This window comes from Thunnus albacares, chromosome 7, assembly GCF_914725855.1.
Source record: "Thunnus albacares chromosome 7, fThuAlb1.1, whole genome shotgun sequence".
NCBI classification, from domain to species: Eukaryota; Metazoa; Chordata; class Actinopteri; order Scombriformes; family Scombridae; genus Thunnus; species Thunnus albacares.
The window spans coordinates 13,447,772-13,470,773 of NC_058112.1; the positions used below are offsets into that span (position 1 = coordinate 13,447,772).

Consider the following 23,002-nt stretch of genomic DNA (forward strand, 5'->3'; position numbering starts at 1 on the left):
CTTTATGGATACTGAATTTGTGCAATCGAATCAATTCACATGTTTTTATGTATCCTTTCCCTGTGGCAACACGTTTCAGAAAAGATAACTGGTGACATACAGTACCAGTCAAAAGTTTGGACACACTTTCTCATTCAAGTGAATGGGAAGTTGTGTCCAAACTTTTGAATGATACTGTACATCTTCCAAAGTGTGCGTATTCACGTGTGGTGATGTGTTGAATCAAAAACATCATAATTAGTCTAATTTTATCACAGGACAAGTATCACTCTTCTTCTCACAGAGGATTTCTGTGTTTTCTAAATCTGAGGTTCACTGCTACTTTAATCTTGGCATGATTTAATTAGAAAACAATTTGATGGATTAAAACAAAATAAGACAAAGATAGTCTGAGATAGTTTGTTAATTTAATATCCTGCTGCAGGAAGTGATGATGTGGTTAGTTTTAAGGAGCACTGTCTTTTTCCTGCATTACTAAATAAAGTTGCCTTTGAGCAACTTAAACCCAAACTGCTCCAGTTTATTAGTATAAGTTATCAGATTCTGTCTCTGAATTGGCATTTTTAGTGACACACGGACAAAAAACACACACCATATAACTCTGAGCCTAAAATGCCAAAGCTGAAAATCATTCTTAAAATTTATTTATCTTACTTAAATATTTCCTCTTTATCTTTTTTCACCTCATTTAGTTGTAAAGAACTGTTTATTGTAATGACATGTTTGCAAACCACCAGAGCCCCCCCCACTCTCAGTCTTAACATTGTAAGATGTATCCAACATATTAAGTTGACATGTGGCTTTACTCATTGCTTTTCTTACTGCCACCCTTCTCTCTTAACAGATCCTCTGTAGAGCTGACCTTCAATCCAACCTATGTTAAAAAGGTATACTGACACATCAATCAAGGAGACATTACAAGTATGTGTCCTTGAGCATGTCAACATAGAACAGATCTTAAAATCAGTCATATGTTCAGAGAGGGAGGACAGAGGGTTTAGTGTTTCTCCAAACATCCACTTCTGCCCTTTTAACTCATTGACTTATTCTGTATTTCACTCTACATCTTGCCATAAAACCACAACAGTTATTGATTTTGTTAATCAGTCATTAGGCTCCTGCTGGATTGTGTCAGTCCAAAGAGATTATAAATGCACAAGAATGAAACTCAACACCTGTTGAATTAATTTACACATTCAATCTTAACAGACTTAGACTCTAGAATTTAATACATTTTCAGAAACTGTAGCCTCCAGTGTTTTATCTGGTTTGTCGATATCATCAGTGTGCTCTCTATCTCCCTCTTATCTCACAAGTTCTCTCAAGCCCAAACTCAATCACAGGGAGACCATGATGCCTGGATGTCCGGGTTCACAGCCTCAGAATGACCTCTGCGTGGATTTGTCAGACTCAAAGTGATGCATGCTAACCCTGACCTCAACCAGACACCGGAGTGACAGCAGTATTAAAGACAGACTCCCTCATCCTACATCCTTGAAGAGTAGTTAGCAGCCATTTTCTGCCCACAGCCTCTCTGAAATGTTCGCAGGGTGAAGAATGATTTTATCTATACCTCTTGTCACCCACAAGCCCCCACCACCAACACACTGTGTAAAACAAGAAGGCTGTCACGTACATAGCTTGGGAAAATGTGCACGTGCTAAAAGCACATACCACAGACACTCACATAAATACACACCTTCTGTTGAAAATCTGTGCTGTTATGTGTACAAAGCCCCTCATTTTTTACCAGAAGTAATAGAAAATCAAAACATTGTGCATTGTACATTACTGTATGTATGTAACTTCTGTGTCAACTTGGATGTGTGTGTGCAAGCTCATGCAGATGTATGTATCACTGCATGTGTTTTCAAGGTCAGTGGCCTTAAACGGGCTCTTGGTCGAAGAGGCACTTCTGTCCGAAGAGGCCGATTGAAATTACTGCAGCTCATTTATCAGGAAAATGTGTCACTCCAGGGGTCATCCTCCAACCGAGTTGGAGGCCAATTGCTCTGTCTCTGTGTAGAACTGGCCAGCACCTGAATAGCAAGTGTGATGTCCTGCAGTAATGATACACTGTCCTCATCAAGCTCCGGTGACACACTACTCTCTCTCTCAGATACTGGAACGTTTACTCACAAGTAAGGTGTTTTCACCAACACTGGCCTAATTAAAAACAGAGAAAGATGCATCCTTGTGAACAGAGGCGTATGATTGCATGCGAAAGCACAGATAGAACTTGCAGAGACAGAAACTTATGATTTGCCCTAGGGGAAAGGTCACCAAAGTCAGTAAGCTTCATCCTACTCCTTGATCCAAGTTCCATATCCATCTAGCCAATAGTTTTAATCAAACTGGACGAAAGAACTCTGTGAGAGGGTTAATAGGTGAATTGCTTCAGGCCAAGAAAGTAACTCTCTTGATAATGCTTTAGATCACAGTGTTGGACAATTAGACAGTTAGAAGTAAAGATAAGTAATTATAAACATAACCACCACTGTGTACCCACAATATGTACAGTGAGTTCAACAGTGACTTGAAGGAGTAGGATATATATATTGGTATATTGGACATACAATAGTTAATTTTTGAGATTCTCAGAATGTGGCTTATATATATATATATAAGCCATATATATATATATATATATATATTTTTTTTTTTTTTTTAATTTAACTTTATATCTGTCTAAATAATCAGATGGCGTCCGCTTATCCATTTTTTTCATTCACATCTGCAACACAAAGTATAATATTTTATTCAAAACAATTTTTTTTTCATCCCTATTCTGTGTAAGGTATTAGTGTGGGTGCAGACTTTTCGTTTGCTGTACGCTGCCTTTTGGAACGTACTGTAGATGCATGGGCTCTTCCTCAACTCCACCCGTGATTCCACCTCCTGCATGTCAGATTGCCCACAGACTACAGACACATGGTAGAGCAGAAAACAGTGCCCTTTACTGTGCCTGATCAGTGCCCAAGCATTACTAGTTACTAGCTGTGTAGCTCATTATACATAAAATCTTTATTGTTAGAAACTTAATTGGTAAAAAAAAAAACCTTTTCTGATCCCTCCCTTGACATACAGAACTTAAACTGTGCACAGAGGGGATGAAACACATGCAATCTGAGCAGAATTAACATGATTGATTAGTACATGCACTATCCCCTGAGAAATAATTGCTTGCCAAATGGGGCTAAATTGATATATACTGAATATCTATGTTTATTTTATGTAATTTGTCTTTGGATTGTCAAACTAATTTATATTAGTTTGATGGTGTTAAATTGTGTGCTGTTTTTGTTTGTTTGTGTTTTTTTCCATTATGGTAACAGATTTAGAAAGATAATACAGACAAAAGGATTCACTGGTTTATTGATTATCATATTTGTCTCTGCACATGTACTTCCAGATCACAATGTAATGTTTGTATACTACCCGTTTTCCAGTATCTCAGAAGCATAACAACGGTTCATGTCTTTACTCAGGAGTGATTTATTTACATGCATTCTGTCAATGAACATATTTGAGTTTATCTATACGAAAATGACAAATCAAACAGGGTAGGCCTCTGAGCTGCTTCACATGTACTGTAACCTCCTAATAGAGTTTCATGCACAGGGATTGCTGGTTAAATCAGTGTTTGTTAGATGAATGAAATTCATTTCACCATCTTGTTATGGATGAGACAGACAAGATGTGAGTGGAAAGATGTCAGGCTGTGGGGAGGGGAGCAGCTGTCAGTTTGTCTCACTTGGCTAGTTAGTACCAATTCAAAGTACCCTGCTTGTCCGTTACGCTTGGATGGTTAAAACAAAAGACACTGAAAAAGAGCTACAGTAGGACTATCTAGTTTATTTTTCTTCTCAACATTCCTGAAATGTCATTCAATAGTGGCTTAAAATCAGTGTATTGATGTGTATCTTAAGCTATGGAAAAGCAGGGCATGCGCAATACATACACTACTGCACATGATGCGATTGAGAGTCCCTGTACATACAGTACTGAATACTGCACTTAGGATAAAACTTTGCATGTACAAAATGTACAAAAAGATGCACATATGATGAAAATATGTGATGGACAAAGATAACCTCAGCCTATCAGAATTTTACAGTAAAGCCAATACTGACACTTGCAGTTAGGGTTAGGTTGTGGTAGCTAGCAAAAGTTGATGTAATGCTGTTATAACACTGTTAACACTCGACAGGTCTATATTAAATATGTTCATTGATTCAACTGTGAAACCCCTACAGAGATCAAAAGCGGTGCAAAAATATTGAAAAAAAAAAGAACTAATCACAACTGCCAGATGATACACAGACAGCTCAGTTGCACATGACAGCAGTCAAACTGCTTGCACATGGAGTGAAAAACTATCACATATCTTCATAATTATGAAAGTCAAATTTGAAAGTGGTTTACACTTTGTCATATATGCATAATATTAGCAAAGAGACAAAAGAAAGAGACACAGAAAAGACAACCATATTTCAATGTATAAAATTACACCCAGTAGTGTATAATGATTTGTAAGACACAACCCTCAATGCTGACCAAAATAAGTTGTAATAGCGTGGCTAATTAGTGCAAATTGTGTGATCATATACAGATAAAATACAGCTTACTAAGGTAGGTAGGTGGTGCTATATGAAAGAGGATAGAGGTTATCTGCAGATGAACCTTAGTTATTATTAATAGTTTGTGTGTATGTGAAAAGAGCTTAAGATATGCTTTTTATGAGAAATACTTGTGTTACTCCTCATTTCCATTGCTTTCTGCTGTGTATTAATTACTGAAACCCACCTAAATAAATAATCATATATGTTGTTCATATACAGTATGCTGTTAGGAGTGTGCTGCAGGAGGTAATTTAAAATAAATTACTTTAGTACAAATGGTCAGTATGTTGCAATCTCTAAATAAACTTATTATGGGGTATTATAGAAATAAATAAGTAAATGAGAGACCAATAAACAAAAGAGATGGATTATTATGAATACAGACAAATAAATAAAAGAGTAATACAAGTCTCTTTTATCATCCCTACTATTTTACCCTTTGTCATGTGGAGACAATTTATGCATAATTGTGATGATAATCATACATTATTTTCAATTAGATTCTAGGACTGAAAAAGTGTGTCATCTAGACGACAAATAATGTATTTTAATTACAAATAGAAGCAAAGCAGTTGAGTCATACAGAGTAACACACTGTTATCAGCTTCAAAATATTAACACAAATGTCTCGGTAGATACACAGCAGCCACTGATAATAGCTCAAGGGGAAGAGGTCCTGTCTTTACCCCATGAAATCCTAACACAGTGGTTAAGATAAAGAGTGACAAAACAACTCTTGCAAAATATGACCATATGATAACTACAGCCTACCTCCATCCAATCTATTTATTACACCACTCATTGTGTGTCTAGCATGTTTATGCTGTGAGGTAGAAGAGAAGGAAAAAAGGAGAAGGCGTGTGATGCATGTGGTGGGTATCCCTCCCACACTGGAATCCGTAAAGGATTCTGGTTTATATTTGGAGCTGTTGCAAGATTGCTGGCATTAGCAAGAAGTGACCTGATTTGATTTATATCTCATTAATCTCTCTGTCTTGTTCGCTCCCTCTCTCCCTCTCTCTCTCTTTCAAGAATAGAATACATGCCGACCTTCCCCTGTCAAACATGTCTCTCATTCTACAATCTCCCATTATCCTCCCCCTTCCATGCCATGTAGTGTGAAAGCCAAAGCTTCTGTCAGTCACTCTTCATAAAAAAGTTCATAATCAGCAGGCACTCAAGCATTAACTGAGTGAAGTTAGTCCCATCTCACTTTCCTCACTTTTCAAATCAAGCCATGAATGTGTTTTTAAAAACAAAAGACAGGAAGTGTTTGTTGACCATGGAAAGAGAGCATAAGAAAATCACTTAATGCTTCTTGCCAAGCAGTGACGTCATCAGACCTATTTTAGGGGGCTTTAGCCCCACTAGAATTTCCTGTAGCCCTGCTAAATAATTCATTCAGCCTTTTCTGGCTGATTTATAATGCAAAAATACGATACAGACTCCAGAATTACAGTACTTATGAAAAGGCCTGGGAGTGGGACCCAGTGGAAACTGCTGTGTGCACTGGTGAAACCATCGACAGGATTGTAGCTGTGCATTCAGCCACAGAAATAATGGTAGAGTGATATAATGAAACCTAAGACAGACAGACAGGCAGACAGAGACATTAAAAAGGGGTAAATGCTTTGCTGGACAGCAGGACCAGCAGCTTATTTTATACAAATAAAAAATCTCGAAATAAATTTACTAGCTTCAGTATTGCCCCAGTTATCTGTAGGTCGATAGGCTTACGAAAACAAATCAAATAGTCATTATGATTGTTTTTCACATGTTTGGAAACCTAGTATCAATTTCCTTTCTGATATGTCCATTTTTCTTTGAGAAAAACATGTCCTGTCCTCCCACAAAAAATGACAGCATCAGTCATTTGAGCAAATCCCCCCAAAAACATGCTGTATGTGTAAATTCAAGTGAAAAAGCCCTCTAGCAGATATAGGAATTATGATGCTTTTCAATCAAGAGCAAATGAGGAAATAGTGTGTTGTAGAGTAAAAGAGGGAGGTCAGGGTACATGGATGGAACAACAAACCATCAGACTTTTAGGACAGGAGAATGCTGTTTGTCTGTCTTTAACAGTCAGCTGTTTGTAGTTTGTAGTTATCCTTCTATATATATACATTTTATAAACTAAACATATCCATATTTTTCTGTGCCATTCAAAAAGTTGAGCCCTTGTTTCTCTGTGCATAACCAGAATACATCTGTATCTGTTATATATGTTGTTAAATGCAGCTGGTGTGAAGACCAGGAAGTGTGGTCATTGCTCTGAAAGACACAGAGAGCTGAGCAATATAAGAAAGACAGCTGTTGTATTTATGCAGTATGGGTATTGATTAAGTGTGTCATGCAAAAGGATTAGTCTCTTGTTTCTATGGCTGCCAAAGTTAATTCCCATTGGTCACCTTTAAGTGGTCTGATGGCAGATCCTCAGGGAGGCTTTGAGGAGAAGGGAGTGAGGAGCTGTTTGCTTGACGTAACTAAACCATTATGTGAGAAACAATGTGGCATCCTTTACAGGCATATATAAATGTGTCTTCTTTAGTTGATTCATACATCTCCAGGCCTGTGTAGTAGCATAAACATTCAACAATGTTACTGCATTATAAAAAAAAGTACTATATGTTGTCGAGTTTTTGATCATGTATTATGCATTATCATAGTAAATATCAGCTTGTGCCACAATAGTTTGGCACTCTTTAAAATACATCGAACAGATGGCCCATGTATGCTCACTATTGAAGCACTTCTTGAATAACAAATGTTTACTGTATACATGTGTATACTTGCATATACCATTATCATTTACTAAAAGAAGTTTACTTTCTTTTAACTATTTTTACAAGAGTTAAATTATGAGTCATTGAAAATGTATGTCTCCATTTACATGCTCCTTTGGCAACATAACCTATTTCATACATACATACTATTTCTATTGATTTTTATGTTGACTGCACACAACACCGTCCTGCTAAAACTAAAACAAACTGATATTTTCAGGAAGTCCTTTTGTTAATACTTTAGATTACAGCCCACGACATACAGCCTAATTATTCCCAATTTACAGTGTAATTTTTTGTAGTAATGGTGCACCAGTAGAGTACTGTAGGTATTTTCTAACTAAAGGGTACCTATTCTAATATTACTGGGTATGTCTGACCCTCTGAGAAACAATCTGGCATTTGGGAGGACTTAGGCCTCAGACTAAATCAGGTGGTGTGGTGTTCAGCCGCAGGGTCGAGCAGAGGTGTGTGGGGGTAGGGGCGTGTTTATTTGTGGTCTAGAATGTAACCACTGTGAAACAATCAGAAAATAACATTTTATTGATCTGATTCACTGGCTTTTTCTCTACCAGTGCTCCCTCTCTTCATTCACTCTCTTGCTCGCTCGACCATATTATCAAACTAAGAGAAATGTCCTCCCCTCCTCCTAATGACGTCTTTGTACTCCCTCATGGCAGAGTTTACAACTCTGATCAGTCTGATCTCTCTGATTGGCCACCACAGCCTTCTGCCGCAGTGACATCAGGTTGCGTTTTTCCAAAAGTTGACTCTGGCTCAACTTTCCGGCTGCAGTCCAGTGTGGCGCTGTGGCGGGTAAAATGGCTGCAGCCAAAACGCACTACCCCCATTCAAATGAATGGGAGGACTGGCATTTTTGCTGCACCACCTGATTTGGTCTGAATACGGCCTTGTACTATGGTATTTATAACCACCAGGTACCTATTCTGTTATTACAGGGTACAGTATGACCATTACTGAGCAACAAAGCTGGAAGATGGCATAATGTTCTGTAGCACTTATATATATTTGATAACGAAAAGAGGTAGGGAAACTACAAAGTAGTGTACAGGGAATGTCAGAAGCCTGAGGTGGTACGGGTTTTTGTGGATAAATTGACACTGTTATTGCACAGGTTGCTGTTTGTGGTTACAGAGTACAGTAAGAGTACAGTTTTTTATGATGAGGTTTCTACAACTGAACTGAAAACCTGTCATGAATATCCAGCTTTGTTGCTCAGTAATGGTCATATTGTGCCCCCTAATATCAGAATAGGTGTCCTGTAGTTAAAAATACTTACAGTATTTCAATCAAGAGAGTCTTCAATTTTTTAAGTGACAATAATTTTATTATGGTAGTGATGAATAAGGGAATATTGGGATCTGGATGATGAGATGAGGGGCGGGCTTCTGGTCATCTCGGACCTGGCGCTGACGTGATGAAGTGGAGGTGAATGGGGTGGCGGAGGGTTGCAACGATTCACACTGAAATGACAATTGACAGCAACAGAGAGATGAACAGATTTAAAGTTTGGCAGCTAAGATATGATAGGCTGATAGAAATCGTGGCAGAATTGGATTTGTTAACTAAGAGTAATGCCCCTAATCAGCTGATATGAGAACAGGAGAAGCACAGGGAGAGAGAGAGAGGAATGAGAATGAATGAATGAGTAATAGATAGCCTTCCTGCTTGAACTTATGCTAAGCTCCATAAGTTATCTTTAAATATGCTTCCCAAACAGCAGATTGTTGCTCAGTAGGGGCCTATTCTAATAATATTAGAATAGGTACCTACAGTTTAAATTATTAAGTTCGTATTCCCATTTGTGTCACCCTTTTATTCCCTAACTTCACATCTTGTTCCTTATACCTATATGTATGAATTGGTATGTACTGTACTTTGCACAATTACCACAAAACATTACACAGTAAATTTTGAATAATTTTGGTATACATTGTGGGCTGTAATCTAAAGCATTACCGTTCTTTTTTTTCCCTCAGTGGTACATGTTTGTCTCTCCACTACCGCAGCCATATCTGGGCTCTAATAGTCTTGCATTTTTTCCAAACATACTACAACAATGAACCAAAAGCACACCCTCGTGGATAAAATAAAACATTATCAAAATACAACATAGGAAATATTACAAGCTATAAACATTACAGCATCCATATAATGATATGTACTGTAGTAAATAATGCCCTGATTAAAAGAATGTATAAGGATCATATGAATTTCCATTATGGCATTTTTTCATGTGATGTGCAAGATGTTAAGGTTTTTGTCATCTGAGAAGGTATATTTTCATTTACAGCTGTCTGTATATGAGCAAGTTTTTCTATATGGTTGGCTTCAGTGTGAATTGTGTCCATTTTATAAACCACAAATAATTAAAAAATATTGCAGATCTTGCTCTTCAATTGTCTGCAGTTCTGCTAATCTGAGTCATGCGTTAGTACTCTCTGCCAGACAAAGTGTTAACTTGCAGTTCATAATCTGTTAGGACAAAAGTTTTAAAAAATGCTTTCTTTTCTTAATCTCATTTTCCTTATCTCTTTTTATCTAATTCCTTCACTGCACTACGTAAATCCAATTTCGCTGCTTTCATTGTCAGTGTGAGGACATATTGTTTTGCTTTGTAAATTAACTTCGTCTTTTCCGCTGCCATAATTTGGATTCTGTTCTGCTGATTCATTGTTTATCTCTTTTTGAGGTTTGATGTTGAATGGGAGGATGAGTAAATAGTGGAATAAGATACAGGGATTTCTTATCCAAGGGATAGTTATTCACAAATCTAAACTGTGCAGCCTCTTTTCTAGTTGGGCATATTATTGATGGAATTTCACCTTCAAAAGCACTGTACTTGTCTGAATAGTAAGTGTATATATTCCTGGAAATGTTCTGTTTTACCACCAAAACTCACTTCTGACAGGGCCAGTAGAACATGCAAGCAGAAACCTCATATTGTGCCCTGGATTCTACCAGAGTCAATTGTTTTGTGCAAGGTTTTAATTCCTAACAAATTAAAGCCACCATAATGGATTGTGATTTTCAGCCTGGTGTGTGATCCCTCTCACATTTGCCTGGTCCCCAGCATGAAAACACACTGTTTCTCTACCCTCAGGCTTTGGCTGCTTGGAATTTGAATTTTGTAATTGAAGAATTAATGGAGTCAGTAATCAAGCAATTAATCAGTAGTTACAGTAATAGCCTGCTCGTTCTTAAGTGAACAGCTTTCTGTTGCAGATTATGCTGTGTGTTGAACGTACTGTATAGAGGGAGAAAATACTGCAATCCCACAACAGTGTTCATGTAGCTGATTTTTTCTATTCTGTTCAGAAATCAGCTGTTTTAACACTGCAGAAAAGTGAGGTGGTGAAATCTGGGATTCTTTTTGTGTGTGTGTGTGTCAGCACATTCTTCTCAAGGGTTTCTAATTCAACTTTGAGCTGTCTGATGTTCATGCATGTCTTCATGTAAAGTATTTGCTTTTCAACAGTGAAAAGAAAAAAAACACTCTGATCTATTTACAGTATATCTTATCATTTTTTAAAATTCCATACACCATTTATGAATGAAATCCAATTTTATTATTCTGAGCACAAAACTCACAGTGTCAAGAACAACTGACACAATGACAAGAAACAACAATGTTTCTTTTAATTACCTTATTGCAGTATGGCAGCTTTGTCACTTTGTTCATTGAATATGTCCCAGTACGTCTCTTAGAACTCATATGATTACTCTTCTTATTTGTGTGACAAGAAAGGGTTTTTTGTTATGACTGAGTGTAACATCAGCCATAGCTATTTGTAGCTACAGTTCACATGCAGCACATTTCACCATAGGTTTCTACTGTAACTATAGCGCTTTCTGTGTGAAGTTCAAATTTTTTCTTCATGTTCGCATTGATTTTCTGAATGTGCTCCAGTTTCCTCCCACATTGGAAAACATTCAGGTCAAATAGATTAGAGACTCTATAAATGTTTCTCTTTATCTGTGTTAGCTCTCCGAGTCACTTCCAACCTGCTCAGAGTGTTCCTGTCTTTCACTTGGTGAGAAATAAAGCCTTGCCTTCCATGACAGTAATAACCAATGTCATTGCAGCTCTGAAATAGTGATGTTCAGTATGCATATCTAGTATTTGCATTCTACAATAATTATATGCATTAGTTGGTGAACATTGCTGTTGTATATCCATGTCAGTTGCCCTCTAGTAATGTATTGTCGCAGTGATATTTCACTTATGTAGTATTGCAACAGGAAAGTGAAGCTTAAATGACACATACTTCATCAAATGTATACACAATTTCCAATTTCATCTCCAGCACCACATACCAGCACCACACAGGAAATAATATTTTACCCATTCACACAGTGTCCGATAATCTTGACAATTCAGAGCCATGTCAGCCAACCTCCAGTAGTGTTACCATGGTTGCCATCTTCCCTCCAACGCACGCAAATTATTATTTTTTCCACACCTTGCCAGTTGTTTTTTTATTTCTTGCTTCATGTTAGTGCTTGTTTACCTTTCATACTGTATAAATATCAACTTTTTTGCACCAGTATTCACTGTGCAACCATGACAACATGAACAACGTTCAGGTATATTGGCAATATTAAGTAGAAAGAGGAAGATAGCATAGAAAGAATAAACATCAGTAATTCAGTCATACTCATGCCATTGCGTCATTGCTCTTGCACACAGTAAATCTAATGCATTGTTTGTATTTCCGTATTTTTTTCTGGTATGATATATAAAGAGTTACACAAAAACAAACTCTGTTTCCATTTTGGCTCGCTTGTTTGACATTTCAGTCACATACGTGCCTTTGAGGAACTTGGAGTTGTAATCAGACGTTTCCAGATATCTTGACTCAATTGAAGGACTGGTGGGTGGTGAGCTTCCTTATTATTTATGTCCCCCCAGTCTCAAACATAAATCACACAACACAGCAGTCATAGCTGCTTTTCTTCTTTCCCTTCCTCCTCCTGCAGAGATACTGCACAGAAGTCGGCAGCTTCATTGTGATTTTGTTTTATGTGACTGAGATTGAGAGTGCGAGGAGGACAGTGCACCCAGAAACGGAAATGGATATAAGGCACTCCATCAAGGTTACAGTTTATGTGAGTGGGTGTGTGTGTGATTATTAGTGGCTAGTACCTACAACAGCTACACAAACTCAGAGAGGATTTTTAACTGAAAACTTTCAAATCTTATGTTCTTATTGGACCTGTGCATTATCTAACATAGCTCTTCTTTTTTCATTTCAGTGGGCCCAAATCCTCTTTCCAAAGAGTGGAAGACCAGTCAATGAATTATGAATGTTAAACAAGATGACCTCCTCTCAGCAGCAGCAGATGATGCGAGGTCCTAGGTGGAACCGGGCCTTGTCCGACCCTTTGTTTGTGCTGCTCCTGGCCCTCCAGCTGCTGGTGGTGGCAGGGTTGGTACGTGCTCAGACGTGCCCCTCTGTCTGCTCCTGTAGTAACCAATTCAGCAAAGTCATCTGCACCCGCCGGGGCCTGCGAGATGTCCCTGATGGAATCTCTACCAACACACGCTACCTGAATCTGCAAGAAAATCTCATTCAGGTCATCAAGGTAGACAGCTTCAAACACCTAAGACATTTGGAGATCCTGCAGCTGAGTAAAAATCACATACGCAAAATTGAGCTGGGGGCCTTCAATGGACTGGCCAGCCTCAATACCTTGGAGCTTTTTGATAACCGCCTCACCACCATCCCAAACGGAGCATTTGAGTACCTGTCCAAACTAAAGGAGCTTTGGCTGAGGAATAACCCCATAGAGAGCATTCCCTCCTATGCTTTCAATAGAGTGCCCTCATTACGACGGTTGGACCTTGGGGAGCTCAAGCGGCTCTCCTACATATCTGAGGGGGCCTTTGAAGGGCTGAGCAATCTGCGCTACTTAAATCTGGGAATGTGCAATCTGAAGGAAATTCCCAATCTTATTCCCCTGGTGAAGCTGGATGAATTGGAGATGTCGGGGAACCAGCTATCTGTCATCCGCCCTGGCTCTTTTAAAGGGCTCATCCATTTGCAGAAGCTATGGATGATGCATGCCCAGATCCAGACCATTGAAAGGAACTCCTTTGATGATCTGCAGTCACTAGTGGAGCTTAATTTAGCCCACAACAACCTTACCCTCTTGCCCCATGATCTGTTCACTCCTTTGCATCACCTGGAGAGGGTGCACTTGCACCACAACCCGTGGAATTGTAACTGTGACATCCTCTGGCTAAGTTGGTGGCTTAAGGAGATGGTACCAGCAAACACCAGCTGCTGTGCCCGCTGCAGCTCACCAGCTCACCACAAGGGGCGATACATTGGTGAGCTGGACCAGAACTACTTTCACTGTTATGCTCCTGTTATTGTGGAGCCCCCTGCTGACCTAAATGTAACAGAAGGAAGTGCTGCAGAGTTGAAATGTAGAGCCAGTTCTTTGACATCAGTGAGCTGGATTACACCCAATGGTTCTATCATGACACACGGTGCATACAAGGTCAGAATCTCAGTGCTGAATGATGGCACTCTGAACTTCACCAATGTTACCATGCAGGACACGGGCACGTATACATGTATGGTCAGTAATTCTGCAGGTAACACAACAGCATCTGCCACACTCAATGTATCCTCTACAGAGAACAGCAGCTTCAGCTACTTCACCACAGTGACAGTAGAGACCATAGAAACACCACATAATGATGTCGTCACCACTACTGTGCAACAGAAGGTGGGCCCCACCCCGTCTGCTGGCACATGGGAGTCTGTTTCACCCACCTCTACAACCACCACCACAGTCCGGACCCCACTTTCCACCCGCGCCACAGAGAAGACTTATACAATCCCTGTCACGGAGCTGGGTGGGGAGGGCTCACTGAATGGCTTGGATGAGGTCATGAAGACGACCAAGATCATCATTGGCTGCTTTGTTGCAATCACACTCATGGCAGCTGTCATGCTAATCATCTTCTACAAGATGCGTAAACAGCACCACCAGCAGAACCACCACGCACCCACACGCACCATTGAGATCATCAATGTGGATGAGGATTGTGTAACAGGAGGCCCAGGCATGGAGGGCCACCTGACGCTGCCTCCTCTCGAGCATGAGCACCTCAACCACTATAACACTTATAAGACTGCATACAACCATGCCTCTACTATCAACTCCATACACAGCTCAGCGCACGAACCTTTGTTAATCCGGGCCAGCTCAAAAGACAATGTACAAGAGACCCAAATCTAATACTTTTTTTTTTTTTTTTTTTTCGAAATGAGACATTATAAAACTGATGGAATTACATAAAGACCTTACTGACAGGACATTGCTAACAATTGATTTTGAGGACTGTGGCTCAAACATAGAAGAACAGACTGTGTGTTTGGCAAATCAGTGGTCGGTGGTGTTTATTCAATGACTTTGGGAATTAGGGTATGTCTACTGTTTCAAAAAGTGTCTTTACAAAACAGAAGTTATTTATTTAAGAAAAAAAAACTATTGTGGTTAAATCAAGAAAAACTGTATTCTGCAATTATTTTTTCAGCACTTAATTCATGATTTTTTTTCTTCCTCTCATTTCACGGGACTGGTTTACTTATATGCTTTCAAACTCTGAAGACCCCTGTCTAAGCAGAACTCATGAAGCAAATTATTGTTTGTTTTATTTTATTTTTAATTTTTTATTTTTTGTCATTTTTGGTAAAATGCAGACTTTTGATCAGATGGGATAGCAACCTTATTTTCCCCATGTATCAAAGGAATCTAGAGCACATTAGTGATTTTCTCCAGTTGTGGATTAAGTGATGAAATATTTTATGATCACCTGTAACTGGGATGGATTAAACACTTGTTCATTATTTTACAGTGAGTGACAGAACTGTCAGTGATGAAATTTGATCAGAATTCAATGTTTAATTATATTTGTCACATACATATTAGGCACTCTCTGCTCTGTCATCAACAGAATGAGGAACTTAAATGAGAGAAATACTGTATGTCCTATGTTCTGCTATTGTAAAAGTCGGGGATCACTATTAGAAGAACATTTTAGTTAAATTAAATTCTATTGATTAACTATGAAAGAAACTTAGCTACATTTGTCTTTGTGTTCCTAATATATGCATAACATAATTTTATCCCTAATTGCAACTTGTCTGTACTCAAGTTTCTAGCTTCCCAGGGCTGTCTTCAGTTTATTATAGAGAAAATGTAAACACAATAAGCAATTCTGATCTTGGTAGGGAAAAGCTGTAAAGATCAAAACTCTAGTGAAAAATGTAGATGATCTAAAATTCTGGCTCTTCAAGTGCACTGCCTCCAAACATTTCTAGTGTATCCTGGCCTCACCTTTACCTTACAGTGCTTTGTACTGTTGCATATGAAGATGATGCATTGAAGCCACCTTTTTCATGTTGGGACCCCTTACCTCATCTGCAGCACTGCAGGACTGAGTGCTGTAAGAAGTAGACTTGTGAGCTGAAGAAGAGCTTAAACCCTTTATACAGCTGTCTGATCACATTGCCTGTCATCTGTGTGCCACATTTCCTCATGGGCAGTGCCTGGCAGTCCCAGATTCACACCCTGCCCCTGCCAACCACAGGACTTGGCCCTGAGCGGCAGGGCTTACGCTGCTAGAGGCTTTAGGGGTGAATGTGTGGGATCGGGCATCAACCAGATGTTTGTGTTGCACCTGCCTATCTCACCCAACACAATTTACATTTTAATTGATGTGCCCATGGGCTTTGGATGGGCACAGTTCTGCAGGCACCATACCCTGGAAACCATTTCAAAGTCCCCACCGTGAAAAATGGTGCCAGGCACCATAAATGCAGAGGTTAGGCAAGTATTTGTCAGATCCAATACTTAGGAAAATGCCCAAGGTTTACTTTTGGTGAATAAGTTCACTTTTTGCTCCCCTACGATGAAATATACAAAAAGGTCAAGCCTCTGTCATGCTTAATTCAGTTTTGCCTTTACATCACATGGAGGTGTTACAATAAGTTATTACACTTCACAAAAACTGCTGTTTAAGATTGTGTAAAGTATGTCTGTGGAGTCACCATGGATGAAATCTGTACTATGCTGTAAGTATCAAACACTCATCCTCTGTAGGCTTGAAAGGTGTCTGTGAAAAGTTTATGATTTCCCAAGTTACCATCTTGTCTATCCACATGTTCAATATTTTTGAAACAATCAAATTACAGCAAAATAAGGGATCTCAATATACGTATGTTTGAGCACATTTGTGAGAACCAATTCAACCTAGCTCACCAATTTGCCAGCCTGGCACTGAACTCCATTAAAGGATATGGTTGATATTCTATGTTTGGTACTGGCAGCAAATTCAAAAAAGAAAAGACCAAAACCAAGTCAATTCATTGTTGATTTTGGTCTTTTCATGGGATTTTTTGAAAGTAAGAAAAATGCAGTCAACAGTCATATCCTTTAAGAAAAACAGCACTGATGAGTAATCATCAGTACATCTAATCAGGTGGAGATTGCTAAAAAAAAAACAAACCTTTTACAGCCACCTTGCAAGCCTACAAGGGCCTTTGATTGTTTTATACTCTAAAAGACACATTTTTAAGCTCTTCTTAAGATGGATATGGAAGTACTTCATCTCCAAAACATCCTCATAATTAAATGACCCGTATGAGCGTAATATGCCACTTTCCAAAACTGTCACAAATCACTCATGTTTTATGGTGTGACAATGCTGTGGTTAAGGTCTTGTAAGGTTCAGGCAAAACCACTTGGTTAGTGTCAGGGAAAGATCATGGTTTGGGTTAAAAATGATCACTTGAAACGTGGTTTCTACTTCCTTAAAGTTACACAACCTTTGTCGTCATGGCAAGTGTAAACACCACTACAATCGTTACAGTTTTTGAAAAACTCGTCGTCCCGACTCGTGGTTGGAAACATGACACCTGCGGTTGGAAACAGGAAGTGAACAGTTGTCTAAGTCCACTTCTTGTCATCTATCTATCTAGCCATCCACCCAACTCACCTCCTGGCAATAAGGCGGGTCATAATTACAGCCACTAGATGGCATAAACGTAACTATAGGTTGTTTTTGCCAGCTGAATTTTAGCCCTATACTGTTGTTTTTCTTGTGAGGACAAGCGGTTCATCTCTGTATCCCTTGACAAGGATATGAAAAGAGAATGAAATTAAAAGAGATAATAATCTAAAGCCCTTTTCACACAGGACTAGTATTACCTTGGGTCCTCCTTTGATTTGTAATAACTGCATAGATCATATGGGTTATTAATCCATGTCCATAATCTGTTAAGTAAAAAATCCTCGGCAAATTATCTTTTTTTCGCCTAACACAGAGGTAATTTGATAATATTAGTCCCGTGTGAAACAGCATAATTTTCTTTTGTATTTTCCATACGTTTTTCATGAGGATTATGAGAGCTTTGATACCATTTGATGTACAATGCAAGAAGCTAATTTGCCCACTTAGCATAGAGACCCAATGTATCGAGTCTAAGTTATATTGATAAGGAAGATAATTCTGGAGATATGGTATGTTCAGCAAATTTGAGTGAAACACCAAACTTTATCTATTAAGTATGGATGTGCACACAACACAAATGTGTTGTGTGCACATCCATGTCTTATGTGGTAGATTCCTAAATAATAAAGGTCCCCAGATCATTTTTATCCAGTTTGGTTTGGGCTTAGGGGACATAATTAATTACCCCGTATCATGTTTTTTGCCATCCAGACACTATTCATCACATAATTGCACTTCTGTGGAGTTTGGCACATTTGTAAACCATAGAATGAGCTGGGTGTGTGTCATTTAGTCCGTGTTTGAGTTCCTAGTGGTGGGATGTCGATCACAATTCTACTCAGTTTATGAAAGAGAGTGTTACCATCTTCCCTTTTTGTCTTTAGTTGGAGGTAAATCGTCTGAAAATTTAAATGGTAAATTTGTTGCATTTTAGTCAAGCTGTCTCATGTATGTAAGATATCTAAATATTTTTGGTCAATAATCTTTTTATTTTCACATTATGTTCTTTACTCTGAGAGGGAATGCTGTTCTAGTGGTAGATTTATATAAAAAATACATTTTGAGAATAAAACAAAACAAAAACAAATTTTTTTAAATTTTGATTTTACATGTGCCAACGACCTGTTCTAAAAGTGAAAATGAGAAACATGCTGTAAAAGAATAAGAGATTGATTTTCATGTAAGCATTCTTTCATGACCTAAGATATGGAGATCGATTATAGAGACCAGAGTTTGTAGTACATACACAAAAATATGGTTAAAATAAACTATTGTTGTTTTTCTGTATTGTCTTGATTCTTGTTTTCATCCTGTGCCACAAGAAGATTCATAGAGATATAACCGTATTGGCAGGCTCATACTTTAAGAGGCAAAGCTGTAGAACACAGGGCTGGACTGGTAATCTGGCATAACCTGGTGGGCTGACTCACCTTGGGGCCGATACATTTTTAAGTTTTAATTTTAATATTATTGCTACCAACCAGCCCATAAAGCAGGGACAGTGGCCCTTTGGTTCATTTTTCCCAATCTCATCTCGTACTGGGCCAGCCCCACCCTTCCCCCACTGTCCTCTCTGTTTCTTCTGTCAGATGCCATGGCTCAGAGCCAAATATCTGTGGATGAAGGAGGGTGTCTTTGTCAATTGTCAAGATAGATAAGCAAAAACAAAAGAAGGGGAGTGCTGGAAAGTTGCAGGCCAAAAAAAAGTATGAATCTTGATGCAGATGCCGCCAAATGTGCAAAAATCTGAGATATGTTTGCTACAGGTGCTGCAGCAGTAACATCTACAGTGACAGCAGTACCTGCCATTATGCAGCAACAGGTGGAAGGAGGAGAAGTGGCTGGCCATGGTCACTGCCAGACAGAGGCACAGGCAGAGGAGCAGGAAGATGAGCAGGTGTGTGACAGGGAAGCTGAGGAACAGAGTGAACAGGTGGAGAATGTAGCTGAAGCAGTAAGCAGGGAGTAGCATGCAGGGAAACAGGGACTCTCATTGAGGGCACAGGGAGGTAGTGTGTTTGCCATGCCATAATGACAATGATGAACGATGATTAATTCAATTAATGATAATGATAATAAGATAACATAATTGTAATGCTATCATAAAGTGAGACCATCAGTTACTGCTGGTGCTCACTCTGTCAGTCATTGTTAAATAGTGTAGCATAAGCTATTTGGATGTTATTTGGCATTGTTTTTGTAGCTTAGCATAGTTCCCTAATGCTGTTGCAACTTCAGCTGACTGTTCTAACATTAACTAGCTAATGTTAACATTGGCTAAGCAGTGAGTGACCTAGGTCCATATCATATCATAATACAGTGGAAACCGCTTATAGCGATCATGTCCGTCCAGGTCAAATTGATCACTATGAGTGGATGACTATTATAACAATTTTTTTTCTTTTTCTTAATTTCTCATGGACATTACCATCTCATCGACATTTTAATATTTATTTATTTATTGAATATGAAGTAATGAAACAGACAGCTTTGCTATTACAGTACAGCTGTTTAAACGCTTGTTGTTTCGCTGCTGGATCTTGCTGGCTCATTTTTGGCAGTTTATCATAAGCTTCAAGGAGACTACGTTTTTCATTAAGATTACTTTCTTTCTCCCATCATGATTTCATTGTACCCGCACCACCAGCTTCAGGTAACCAGCTGGCAGCACACGGGTTGTGCGTTGTGTGTTTAGGCTGTGGGGGTGAGGGCCGCAAGGGTGCCGCAGCGAGAAAGTTGAACCAGAATCAACTTTTGGAGAAACGCAACCCGTAACGCTGTACAACCCTGCCATGAGGGAAGACAAAAACATTACTAGGGTTAGGGTTAGATAATGTTTGATAATGTTAAAAGTTAGGCTTTGCTGACAACTTCCCAACTCATTTTAAAAAAGATGAGAGAAAGAGAGAGAGAGAGAGAAAGAGAAGCAATGGTCGAGCGAGCTAGAGAGTGGATGAGGAGAGCGAATGGTGGTGGCAAGAAAGCCGTTAAATGAGAGAAATAAAATGTTATTTTCTGATTGTTTCACGGGGGTTACAAATAAATATGCCCACAACGATACCCTGCACCTCCACACAACCCTGTGGAGGTGCGCTGCAATGAGTGATAATGGTGCAGCAGCAGCTAAATACACATCATACCTGTATTATGTGAATAAGGTAAAAAGAAAACAGAGTTACTGTAGTTTTAATTTTTTTTCCAAATGTTTTCATGTATGAAAAGACCCAAAATGAACACTGTAAGCGGACTACTTTATTACTATAAACAAATTATTTAAACAGCAGTTGTATAGGAATGATTCTGTCTCAAGCTTTTTGATCCATATAAGCGGTTGATCACTGTAACCGTGATTGCTGTGAGCGTGATCACTATAAGCGGTTTCCACTGTATTATTATTATTAGGCTACAGGTTTCCTTGATAACGATGCGTTAAAATGCTGTATAATAGGTTACACCTAGCTCTACTGTGCTGAAATGTATGCCTGCTTATGTATTAGCTTAGTTGTTATGCTCAGTCTAGGGGTGTCCAAGAAACAACACAAATGAGCCCTATCTTCCCCAAGTCCCTAGCAGCCACAGAGACAAATAGCTCAATATAAAGAAAGTGGGTTTATTTACAAATTTAAATAATATAGATGGAGCTTGATTTAACTTCAAGGTGGACAAAGGCCAGCTTAACACACAAAACAATTCTAACTGGGAAGTAACCAATATATAGACCTGCCAACACTCCTGTTTTTCCCATATTTCTCCTGTGTTTTCACCCCCTCTCTTGCTGTGCTCCCGTTTTGTTGTTTCTCCCAGGAAATTCCCGTAATTTGAATGGCCTTCAGCCTTTATTATGAATAATTGTCTTACACACGGATCCATTAGTTTTTTATGTTTGTCTGACGTTACCCAAGTTGCCAGATCATCTATGAAACACAATCTAGACACACAATCCATACACAACATACTATTTCAATCCATCTGTCATCACAACCCGAGTCAAGGGGCGTGTGCACAGCTGCAGTCTTTCCTCTCCTGTCCTCTGGTCTCCTCCCTCTGCTGCTGATGTGATTCATTGCCTGCAGGTACCATTGAGGAGGGGCTGATTTGTCTCAGCCAGCAGCTAAGTATACAACAATTTGCCAAATTTTAAGATACGTGGCAAACTTAGATAAACAGTTAGGCTACATATTGACAGCTCTCATGTTACTAGCTTAACCAGCGTGCTGTGGTTGTGTAAAACATACCTGTGGTGAATGGGACACTGCAGGTAAAGCAGTTGAAAATATCACTTCTCTACATGTTTATGTTTGTTGAACAGGTTGTTGGATAGAGTACTTATTCACTTTTTACTTGTGACAGTTTTGTTGCACTTACAGTAACAAGCGTAGTTGTTGTCAACTCGAGTAAAACATTATCATCCCCCTCTCCCCCAGGTATGAATATAACCTCAAGAAAAAAAGAACCAATATGACAACAACTTACCTCCCTAAGTAAGATAAACATGAGAAAACAAGCACGATACGATATCATCGTGTTGGTGTTGTTCCCACGACATCATAATACATGCTTCTCGAGGACCATCATTGCAATTGACCAATCATGTTGTTTTGATGTCATATCTTTGCGACTCCGGGAAGAAGTCCAGAAAATACAAAAGTACAGCTCCTTGCCCGCTCACACACATACTGTATGCAGTGGGGAACCAAAGATAAGCAATAAAAATACTTTCAATCCCGAGATTGATCCTTTAATATATGCCTTTTCCTGTGGATGCGTGAAGCTCTAACCCCATTAGTCTTGTGTGGCCAGCCTTTGGTAAGACCTACTCATTTAATATTTTTTTAACGGTAGTTTATCATGTTGCTGCTCCTGCTGCTATCAGACTGTGACAGTTTGAGTGGCTGACAGCTGCCGTGTGGACGCCACAACATGACTAACATGCATTAGCCGTTTGATATACACTGTGCATTTCAAATGGATAATGGCTAAAGGAGCTGATGGCTAACGAAGCTAATAGAGCTAATGGCTAACTGAACTAACAAATAAAAAGTACATTAATGTAACTGCTTTGGGGTCAATTCTTAATGTAAACATTAATATTTTTTTAATAATGCACCAGGTTAGAGGGTTCCCTGTACAATTTACAGCATTATTTTTCTGAGAATCTCTGTCATATCCAAGCAAAAGTGGTACTGTAACAGAAATATGTCCCTAACTGAATCGATATTCAATTGAATTGAATCGAAAATTGAATTGAATTGGGACATTGGGTTGTAGGTTGAATGAGAGAATGAAGATTACCGTAAATATAATTATCTGGCCCATGGATGTGGAATTTTGGTTTAAATAAACAATTACCTATGTAGCTGGAAATGTCTGTCCAGGATTATCTTGCATTTTTATCCGGGGCCATCATTTTTAAGTTTGTCCTGGGCCATCATATGAATGTTTGTCCTGTGCCATCATATGAAAGTTTTCATATTTAATTAAGATATTTGCTTTAAACTTAACAAAACATTTTCTTTTATTACAGAGTTTCCAGAGGACCAGAGTAG

The 23,002-nt window shown here is 38.8% G+C and overlaps 1 protein-coding gene across 3 annotated transcripts in view; it reads left to right on the plus strand.

The window, feature by feature from the left end:
• The window catches only part of lrrc4ca (leucine rich repeat containing 4C, genome duplicate a), a 50,186-nt gene extending 33,290 nt beyond the window's left edge, over positions 1-16,896 (plus strand). Inside the window, exons 3-4 of one of the 3 annotated variants that reach the window (XR_006404020.1) lie at positions 845-887; positions 1,317-2,550. Coding sequence is in view for 2 of the 3 variants with exons in the window: in XM_044355487.1 (XP_044211422.1) it covers positions 12,734-14,680 (1,947 nt within the window). In the remaining variant the exon portion in view is untranslated. Of the gene's footprint in view, positions 1-844; positions 888-1,316; positions 2,551-12,406; positions 12,536-12,682 lie in introns of those variants that run through there. The other 2 variants (XM_044355487.1, XM_044355488.1) reach the window with 2 other exon arrangements.
• The last annotated feature ends 6,106 nt before the right edge of the window (positions 16,897-23,002 follow it).